Below are 11,448 nucleotides of genomic sequence, written 5' to 3'. Positions count from 1 at the left end.
AGATACAATGTACATGTAATTCAAGGCACTGCTCAGAATCGTACAGCCCCCCAACCTCTTCTCGCATTCGAGTCTTGCCGATGAAAAAGGGGATTTCCCTACATTCGTACACTAGCTGGCGCCCTCTCGATCATGTTGAGTACACTGTATACACTATGCATGGTACTAGTATAACACTCTTTGTATATTACCATGGCACAACACCGACCCGCGAGAGTTGAGCGCGAGACAAACAACTGGGTTTGATGGCGATATATACAAATATCCGAGCGTTATTCTCTTTCCTCGCGTACTTTGGACTTGTGGTAATTATTTGTGAGTATCTAGTATACTACTTTGTCATGTTTAAGTGTGTTTGGCCAAATGTGAGCGTGACAAATGACCACAGACATGTTGGTCAAATCGGCGAATCCGAGTGGTTCTTCAGCGAGAACTCGGATTCCCACCCGGGGAGTTACGGCGAGGACAACAGCGTTGAGAGGGATGCCCAGACGCGTTCATCGGATAGCGTACGAACTTTCTTCATAGCAGATACGCATTTACTGGGGAGCCGTCTGGGTCATTGGCTTGACAAATTAAGGAGGTAGAGTATCGGTTTATGCTTTGTCTGATCATTCTAGTAATACAGAGCGTATTTAAATTCAGTGTCGTCCGTTCTGTACACGTATGTGAGTAAAGGGGAAAGTGAACAATGTCAATAGAACGGTCGAAGTTTACATTGTCGTTGTTATACATAAACTAAAGAAGGCAACACCGGAACAGCAAGTTGTTTTCCAATTCGTGTGTGGGTTACATTTTACAGTGATGTGCGATGAGCGAGATGAGAGTAGGTTCCATTAATTTCAGTGTGTGGACTGGGCTCAGGACTCGACTCTGAACTGAGAGTTGTCTGCAGAAGTTGTAGCCCGACCAGACGCCGTGCGCTAGCGCTAGCACACTTGACTTGTGTACAGCGACAGGGCTGTGTATAGTTACAGAAGTTGTAACTTGTATTAGACTCTCGAGTCAAATCCTGCCTGGCACATTCATAAATGACCACAATGTTCTTACCCAAGGGCATGGTGGTGTCTCTCATGGCCTGGACTGTGCAAATTTTGGTCAGTGGGCAACACTACAGAATTCAGAATGAGTGGAATGATACTGATGGGATGACATGGCAGTGAGTGTGTACTGTCACTGTCAGTGTTCAGCGGGAGAAGTTTACAAAAGAGACTAAACCTGGCCTCACCGGCCGGATAAATGAGACAGCATATGTTATCAATTAGATCTGTTTAGTAAAAGAAGTCTTAATTCTTATGCTTTCATGTAGCTTAACTGTGGTAAAATTTCTGATTCAGTGTACGTAAACAATGGTAACTGTAACCTTGAACAGAGAATGGCAGATGGAGCGTGCCTTCCAAGCTGCATTAAACCTTCTGGCACCGGAGGCTGTCTTTGTCCTGGGCGACCTGACAGATGAGGGCAAATGGGCAAGTGATGAGGTACGATGTTGGTTGGCTCACATGTCTGCACTGATTTTGAGTTTCCATTGTTTCTCCTTTCCTTCAAAGAGTTTTTTTCTATATGAATCTTAAAGGTATTAGCCCACATTTGTAAACCTGCAGCAATTGGTCTCATAGTTAGCATGGAGTTTGGGTATGATTGCAGTAACACCTGTGCAAAATTTCGTTCCAATTAGTCCATTACTTTCATAAAAATAAATGAAAATGCACCGTAATCCGTATGCATGCGTATAACGCTCGCTAGCTCCGGTCCACGTACGTGTTACATGTACAATGTACGTAGCTATAGCCCGCGCTCGTAATTCGATTTTGGGTCGGGTTGACCCGGTTTGAAAATTGATTTTAAAACGATGATTTTCTCTCTTTTATCGAATGGTATAGACAAAGAGCGACAGGTGAGGTATGTTACTGTTATAACTTGTACTTGAAGTCATATTGGACCTGTTTTATGCAGTTTTGATTTTCGTGGGTTTGCAAATGTGGGCTAGTACCTTTAAGCAAGGTGTAGGCCTACAGTATGCTAAGCAAGTAGCCATAATTCAAAAATAGTTGGATATTCATATTCTTCTCCTCCTCCACCTCCTCCTTCTTCTCTTTCTTCTTCTTCTTCTTCTTATAATTGTTATTATTATTATTATTATTATTATTATTACTAGATATTATATTATTATTATTATTATTATTATTATTATTATTATTATTATTATTATTATTATTATTATTATTATTATTATTATTATTATTATTATTATTATTATTATTATTATTATTATTATCATTATTATCCGAGAGCAAGGTTTTATGCTCTGTGTTTGAGTTCTCTTCCACTTATGTAGCCTGCTTGGCATGTGTGCTAAAGTTTTCATACAGGTGATGAATGATAGTGAAGTCAAGAAAAAATGAATGCATTCATACAAAAAGATGAAACTAGAAAAAACTGTTAAGCTGAAATAAAAAAAAAATAGGTGCAAAAAAATCAAGATGTGAGGAGTGAAGTAGCAGAAAAAGAGAAAACACAGTTTTAAGACACATTTAGAAAACTGAGTAGGAAAGAGAGGAATTTCAGCATTAGAAAAATAGGTAAATTATAGTAATAAAAGTAAAGGAGGAAGAAAAAAAAGAGAAAAATTGTAAAGTTAATTGATGATTTTTATCATAATCCAAATTATTGCCTGCAGGAATTCCGAGATACTGCCAAGCGTTTCTGGAAGATGTTTCGACACCCAGACGCCATGAATTTCAAAGTAGTTGTCGGCAATCACGACATTGGCTTCCATCATCTGTGAGTTCTGCCAGGGTACTCCTCTTGTTGATTTATAAACATTTTGAGGTAGACTGTTTGGAAATATGTGACCGTGCGTCACAAAACCAACAAATAATTGCATCCCTTGCGTCACGTGAGGACTCAAAAAAGGTGAAATGAGTCAACCAAGTCAATCTAGAGTTTTCCATATTTTCTGAAATTTTCCATATTTTCTGAAAGAGCTATTCTTCTGAACTACATTATGCTAAAGTTTGAGATCATAAAATGAATGGGGAAAGTGTGTTTTCAGCAGATTTTCTACGACCCTTTTTTGTAAAGTAGTGAGATCAGGTATGTTTTGGAGGCCCCTTTTCATTTCTTGAAAATCCTCTGCACACTCTTTTGAAAGGATCATTTTATAATGCTACTGCTTTGAAAGTTGGCATTAATCATGGGCCAAATGTGTTGATGCAGCATGCTCAATTTCAGCTTAATCTGATAATCCCTTCATTATTGTTGCTCCTGTGGTTTGCATCCTGTTTTTTGTCCCATTCATCACACAGCTAGCATGGCTTGGTAAGGATTAAGTGCTTGAATAGACCCTGCACTTCAGAGCCTCTTTTCTCAGTGTTTTCTTTCCAACATTTAGATGGGTTGGGAGAGTCCTTTTGAATTGAGTTTTACATCATTTTAAAGCTTAGAGTCTGCTGTCTTAGAATCTGTCCTTAACCAGAAATCCATGTCTGGCGACTTTATGTTGGTTTTGTGATGCAGGGTCACATATGATTTCGTCTAGCAAGTATGGAACAGGTTCACACAAACTTAACATGTGTAGTGATTTGTTTGAACAGCAGGTGGGGTGGGGGGGGGGGAGGATTACAGCCAACTCGAAAACATAAATGTACAGTGTCAGATAACTGTGACTTATGACAAATTTGCATCACAATTGGCAATTTGCATGAAGATATTTTAAGCATGCTCGATAGCTTTCTCAGCAAGCAAGCATTGCAAAATATCTTGAGGTGTGTCTTTGAAATCTGCGTGCTCCACCATGATGGTAATAATTTGAATGATTTTGTTGCAACAAACAACCCTGAGTCATGCAAATCTTTGAAATCCATACAAAATTCATGTGTGTGGACACAGTGTCATTGTTCTCCTTGAATTCTTGCCGAGTAGTATTTATCTTCAGTAGGAAAGATAAAAGGATGTCTGTAGTGCATCCGGGCCGTTAAGTCAAAAGTCAAGTTGAAACATTCATGTAACTTTTGCTGATACATGTATGATGTAAGTGTACACATTGGCCAACCCTTTAATATTTCTTAAGATGTAATGTATTGTAGCAGCAAGGTGCAGAAACCATGCACTTTACAAACCTTCCTGATAATGCCCTGTATCTTAAAGGACAAGTTCACCTTCATAAACATAGGGATTGAGAGAATGCAGCAATATTAGTAGAACACAATATTAGTAGTTATGAATGTTCAAAATTTTTGTGTTGGAACCGCTAGATGAGGAGACTAAGGCACATGATGTCATATGAGTACAACAGTATAAAGAAAATGTAAAGAAAATTCAACATATTTTCACCTTTTTTGCATAATAAAAGAGCACTTGACTTGCCTCTTTCTAAAGGCAATGGGAATAATATCACCCACAACATATGTCAGTATTAAAAAACAAGTCGAGGGAATGTGTACTTTTTTCAAAAGATGACATTTTGTGAAATTCTCTTTATATTCTCCTTATATTGTTGTACGCATGTGACATCATACACTGCAGTAGTCTTCTCATCCAGCGGTGACTGCACAAAAACTTCAAAAATTCATAACTTTTGAACGGATTGTCCGATTATCCTCAAACTTTCAATGATGTGTTCTACTAATATTGCTACATTCTCTCAATCCTTATGTTAATGAAGGTGAACTTGTCCTTTAAGTAGAGACCACTGTAGTGTACCACTATAATACAGCTATAAACCGTAATCAATGATGTAATTCCTAGAACAGTGTGGGAGACACCAGGATTTTCACCATGTGATGTTTTATTCAATAATGATAATAATAATTCACGATATTTATATTGCCCATTATCACATGAAATGTCTCTCAGCGCTATGGGAACAAAAAAAAAAACAATAGAAAAAGAGTGTGTATTAATATTAAACTACATTATGTAGTCAATTATTTGACATGTTGTTAACATTTTTGTGTCTTGCAGGTCAATCAAGAACAAGCTAGATAGATTTTTTGATGCTTTCAGCTGTAAAGGTGTCGAATTAGTAACGCTGAAAAATATTAGGTGAGTGTGAAATATTTCTGTGGCATATATCCTGCTCAGAATGCCTGCCATGTCTGATTTGAAACGACTAATTTGTAATATGATTGATGTGCCGTCTGACCAAAAGCAAGATTTTATGAGGATGCTTCAAAATAAAGCTAAAGAGAAAAATGTTTGACATATGCATTAAAGTTCATGCTTTCATTTTGACCTGTATAAGACAACTGAACAGATCATTCATGTTTGCTATTTCGTAACAGTATACAATTTGTGTGTGATAAGTTATGATTATATTGTGCTCTGCAGGTCTTTTTTGACAAAAGTAACCATTATCTAAAAGAAAAAACTGAATGGATCCTTAATGATTGTTATTTGACAACATGCATCTCAGTCTTTTGGTACTAAAACCCCCCAATTTTCATCTAAGTTGTGAAAGTTCAAAGTTGGGTCACATTTTTGACAGCTCGCAGAATATCATAAATTTTTTTGCATTCTTGTGAACAAAGGCTGAAACAGAGATATAAAGTATGTGTGTGTGACCATGTAAAAACGCCACAGTGTTCAATTGTGTATCAACGGATTAGGTTAATATGTGAGTGCTTTCCTGTTCTCTTTAAACACAGTTTTGTGCTGGTCAACAGCATGGCTTTTCACGGCGACAACTGCGAGATGTGTTCGGGGGCAAAAAAGGACTTGCGCCGGGTCTCAGAGAGACTGAATTGTTCCCGGAACAGAGGGGCTAGGACAGGGGCTAAGATGGGCATGGCTGAGAACAAAAGGTGTAAAGTCCACAAGCCACTACCTCCTTCAGCCCCCATTCTCCTACAGGTAGGAACTTAATGCACCTGGGCTCTTATCAGTGACATTGACCGTGCCTGAGTGACCAGACTTTGACAAAACTGCACGAGCAGAAATTTGGTGTACAGATACAATGTACTTTTGCGAATTGCTACTTGTTGGACATTTTCACCTGCTGTTCACTCTTTGTGTACCATGGTTGAAACCCCCTATGTGCCACATTATTCTGAGACACCAAAGTAATAATACTTTGAGTAAAAAAAAATTCTATTTTCAGATCTATGTAACTTCTATAGTTATCTGTTACGCTGGACATACAGTGAGCAAAGTTTTAGAAAATATGCCAAGATTTGCTTTGATGTAAATTGTGTGACAAATCTATGATTGTTTTTCATTCAAATGACCGGTAGCTATCTTACTGTAAATGCATGACTTTTGCACACAAAACAGTGACAGAAGCTTAGAATTTACATGAAATTCAATAGGGCACACCGCTTGATAGTCAATCACCAAATAAAATGCGAGCTTTATGTGAGAGGAACAGAAGCATGCAAAACACTTTCATTGTACTGCGGCATTTGATGATTTATTGATCGGTTTGGGCGTGTTTGTGCGTTTGAGCATAATATGCGAAGTTGGCACGCCGTCAACTGAGTCGGATGTGCGAGCGTGGTACATAAAGATTTAATTTTGCGGTTGTGAGGGTCTGGTAATCATAACACAACCTTTCACAAAATGAATAAATTTCATTAACAAGTGACAACACTAGTACTGTTCTGGTTTTACTCAATGATTCCCTGTACATAAACGAGTAGTGTGTTCTGCTTTCGAAGTTCTGTACTAGCACGTTGATACGCCCCTGATATCACTACATCATGGCTGACACAGTGTGCTTGACCTATAGTAGTTACTGGTTGTGCACAATCCATCACCGGCGTGGCTTGATTTTCTTTTCTTTAAAAAAAAAAGAAATTGGATCTATGTGATTTGCTCCATTTGCATGCACGGCAAAAGCCAGGCACACTACGTGTACGTAAAACACTTGTGTTTGCAATGTGCATGCAATCAAGCATATTGCAACGGACTGCGCACTAGCATATAGCACTCAGCACTCTCTCGATCTCAGATCTTGCACACTCTCTCTTATTTCTAGATTCATAAAACATCAAATGACAAGGATCTATTTTTAGGTGTTATATAAAACAAATAATAATTTGTTTTTTTCATTCATGCAAGTCACAGAATATTTAATTCGGTGAAAGATGAAATGATCCATTGCACTCATAAACATTCATTATTTGTATGATGTATGACAGTTGCTTGCATTTTTTTTGTGAACAAATCCCCCACAGAATGGGAGCTTCGTGCTAATTTTTTTTTTCTCTGTCATGCAACAAACATGTCAGCTCATGAGCGTGCTGTGTCTTTAGAACCACAGGATTCTGTATCACTCTCTCTCTCTCTCACTCTTTCTATATCCCTTTAGTCAGTTTGTAATGTTGAGTAATCATTCAGCACACAGGTAGCTCTTGATACGACATACAGCATATGGAACTTGAACGATGTAAACTCAGCTTTATCATTTTTCATATATATTCAGTTATTGATATCACCTTGCTGAGCTCTTTCCTGTTTATTTAAAGCTAATGACTCTGAATAACTTCCCATTTTGACATCTTTAGTTATGAGTGCTAATATGGGTGCTGGTAGTTTTTTATTGTGTTGTCACTTACCAGAAAGGCATTACTGCAACTACTTATGTTTTTGGAGGTTTTTCTTTTGCAAATTCTAGTACAGTGGTGCTTGAGTGCCTGATTTTGAGTGCCTTATCAATATATATCCGTTAGACAAACAAGTCAAAATGTGCAGATGTATTTTTTTATTTCATTTGACTTGTTTCCATTTTTATGTAGTTTTGATGAGGTAAGGATCATGTGGGATTTCTTTTTCTTTTTTTTTTAAGACCGCACCTCATGATTTTTAGCTGGCCATATGATAAGTCTCATGATTTATTACCATCTGCTCACCTGTCTTGTGTGCCAATGCAGCACTTTCCGTTATACAGGCGTTCTGACGAGATGTGCTCGGGGGTGGACGGGACTCCCCTTGATGAGAAGTTTGTCCCCCATGGAGAGCGGAGAGAGGTGATTTCCAGAGAGGCAACAAAAACTGTGAGTGGATTGCAAATTTTAACCTGAAATCGGTCTTGCCATTGCTGAGATTAACTGAATATTTCCACATGATTAAAAAGACGAAAGTGCAATTGGAGAAAAGAAGTTGTAATAACTTTTATTTTGCTGATTATTTATGGTAATTCAAATACTTTTTGAAATTTGGACAGCAGCAAATGATTCTTAGTGAAATCATTAGATATTTTAAAATAACCTATGCTGAAAATTAAAGACAAAGAGATGTGACCATGAACTCCAAATATTTCTTGCTTTTTTAAATGAATGTGATTTGCCAGTCCATACTTTAAAACACAATTGGTTACAACTGATTTGCTCAAGTTGTATACCCTCTTCTCTCAAATAGTTTAGATTCGTATGAAGTTACAAGTATATTGCAGCAAAGAACAATTTTAGTAAAAAAAAAAAAAAAAAAAACTAAACAAACTATAACAAGAGCAATGTCTTTCTATTGTGTGCTTCATCGTCATAGCTACTCTCGTGGATTCGGCCTCGCCTTGTTCTCAGTGGGCACACCCACCACGGTTGCTACGTGGTCCACCAGAACTCCACCCCTGAGATCTCGGTGCCTTCCTTCAGCTGGAGAAACAGGCGCAATCCAAGCATCACCTTGGTAAGGCATTGTCTTGGCGGGGTCCTCTGCTGTACCATATACCTGCTCTAGAGCATGTCTATGAAATAGTAAAGTGGTCCCTACCTTATTAAGAAGGATGGGGAAACTGTTCTCCAGCTTAAGTGGGGCTTCTGCTTAACCTGTTGAGAATGGACTGATTTTGCTGTAATACGCATTTCCCATAGACACCTGTCTCAGTTTTCTTTGGATTCATCTTCAGTGGGTTAAGCTTTTTGTCCCCGCCGAACGAGTTCGAGCAGGGGACTATGAAACGGGCTCCGTACGTGTGTGTGTCCGTGTGTCCGTCCGTCCGTCCGTCCGTCTGTGTGTCCGTCCGTCCGTCCGTGTGTCCGTGTGTGCGTCCGTGTGTGATCAAAATCTTCAATTTGCTACTTCTCTGTCATTTATGAGCCAATTTTGATTCTGTTTGCTTTATATGATAGCACTACATGGGAGCTTTGAAACTTCTACACAGAATTTCAGTCGTGACCTTTGACCTTGACCTTTGACCTATATTGTACATTTTGCTACAAAATGCTACTCCTTCGCCATTTCTAACCCGATTTTGATTCCGCTTGCTTTATGTGATGGCACTAGGTGAGGGCTTCAAAACTTCTACACAGAATTTTGACCTTTGACTTCTTTGACCTTTGAACTTGATTTTTTGACCTATATTGTACATTTTTGCTACAAAATGCTACTCCTTCGCCATTTGTAACCCGATTTCGATTCCGTTTGCTTTATGTGATGGCACTAGGTGAGGGCTTCAAAACTTCTACACAGAATTTTGACCTTTGACCTTTGACCTTGATTTTTGACCTATATTGCACATTTTGCTACGAAATGCTACTCCTTCGCCATTTTTAACCCGATTTCAATTCTGTTTGCTTTATATGATGGCACTAGTTGAGGGCTTCAAAACTTCTACACAGAATTTTGACCTTTGACTTCTATGACCTTTGACCTTGATTTTTGACCTATATTGTGCATTTTGCTACAGAATGCTACTCCTTCGCCATTTCTAACCCGATTTCGATTCCGTTTGCTTTATGTGATAGCACTAGGTGAGGGCTTCAAAACTTCTACACAGAATTTTGACCTTTGTCTTCTTTGACCTTTGACCTTGATTTTTGACCCATATTGTACATTGGCTACAAAATGCTACTCCTTCGCCATTTCTAACCCGATTTCGATTCCGTTTGCTTTATGTGATGGCACTAGGTGAGGGCTTCAAAACTTCTACACAGAATTTTGACCTTTGACTTCTTTGACCTTTGACCTTGATTTTTTGACCTATATTGCACATTTTGTTACAAAATGCTACTTCCGGCGGGGACATATGTTACGCACCGCGTAATTTCTACTTTTCCTTGTTTTGATAGTGACAGTCCATAGAAATCATTTCTTGGGTGACAAGACTTTGTATTGAAGAAATCATGAAATTTTAGGAGAAGGTACCATTAATTTTGACATCAAATAATGAAGAAATATTGGTTTGGATTACTTTGATAATTGTAATGTTTTAAACTCAAATCAATATTTTGTACATGTATATTTAAAATGGAGTTACAAGGTTTTGGAATACATGCTAATTGAGATACGAGATCTTGTCACCCCAAGGAAGATATGAAGGGTTTGTTTGCAAAAACCGATAAGTCCATTTTTGAAGATTTTGAAATACGATATCTGTCATAAAGTACAAAATAATACCTTTTAAATGATATATTGGTCACTACATATAAAGGTATATTTTTGAAGTTATGGTCAAAAGAAGCAAAAATGTTCTTATTATTCTCTTTATTTTTCTTGACCTTTAATCGCAAATATCTCCATTTGGCAAATATGGACTTATCGGTTTTTGCAAACAAACTCTTCAATGCAAGACACCCCACACAATACCTAGTATATAGGTTGGTAGGCTGATAACATTTGACCACCGCATTAGATGCACACACTCTGACACTGAAAAGACTGGAAAGCTTCATTCTCTACCAGAAATGACTCTAACGTGGCATCATAAGAACACCATCATATTTGACCATCAATGTCATGTCCATCTTCACATTTTGATTAGAATCAGGCCCCCTGAGGATTTTGTTGAATTATAGCTATTCCTGTAATCCTTTTTATTTTGAGCCTACTGGCAGTTGGTGTCTGTACAATACCCACTTGATGTTTGTGGAGGTGAAGGTGACTAACTTTATGATGAAACGTTTTTAAAAAAGTGTCATACATCATGCTGCACGTTGTATCTTAAGGAAAACAATCCTCTTGTTTTTACACTTCCCCAGGCTACCATCACTCCGCGATCCATCGCCATCAACAAGTGTTTCCTCCCAGAAGAGAGCCTCATCATCAACCTGTACGTCTTGTCTGGCGTTGCCATGGCAGTCTTCCTTCTCCATGCTTGGATCCGCCTCCTATTCAAGGGGCGGGCAAGCAGGGAGCGCAGAAAAGATCTATGACGACACTCCGTAGTTTAACCCGTTTATTTCAGGAGATGCACTTTGTAATACTTGTGTGTGTGTGATGTTGCAATATCAAACAATTAAGATGACTTGTATTGGACAGTACAGTAACTGTGACTGAAATAGTATTTGGCTAAGTCTTTAAGGAATGATAACGAGCACCAATTTTTTACTAAGCACAAAACAGCAACAAAAAGGAGCTCTCTTTTACTGACATTAGTAGCAGAGCAAAAGCATTCTTTGTACTTTAAAGGTAGTGTCTCTACTTTTTTTAGAGTTCTCAGAACTTTCCCCAAACATGGTCTGGAGAAATCAAGTACACTGTATTATCAAGATATTAAGTGTGAAAGTCTAG

The 11,448-nt window shown here is 38.2% G+C and overlaps 1 protein-coding gene across 1 annotated transcript; it reads left to right on the top strand.

The window, feature by feature from the left end:
• The first annotated feature begins 245 nt into the window (after positions 1 to 245).
• On the top strand, positions 246 to 11,090 carry LOC140233333 (metallophosphoesterase 1-like). The gene is made up of 8 exons (XM_072313442.1): positions 246 to 583; positions 1,373 to 1,481; positions 2,681 to 2,784; positions 4,966 to 5,046; positions 5,649 to 5,853; positions 7,872 to 7,994; positions 8,485 to 8,625; positions 10,917 to 11,090. The coding sequence occupies exons 1-8, from the start codon at positions 246 to 248 to the stop codon at positions 11,088 to 11,090; spliced, it is 1,275 nt and encodes a 424-aa protein (XP_072169543.1).
• Positions 11,091 to 11,448: the final 358 nt, after the last annotated feature.

This window comes from Diadema setosum, chromosome 9 (assembly GCF_964275005.1).
Source record: "Diadema setosum chromosome 9, eeDiaSeto1, whole genome shotgun sequence".
Lineage (NCBI taxonomy): Eukaryota > Metazoa > Echinodermata > Echinoidea > Diadematoida > Diadematidae > Diadema > Diadema setosum.
This window is presented reverse-complemented; position numbering and strand designations above follow the sequence as displayed.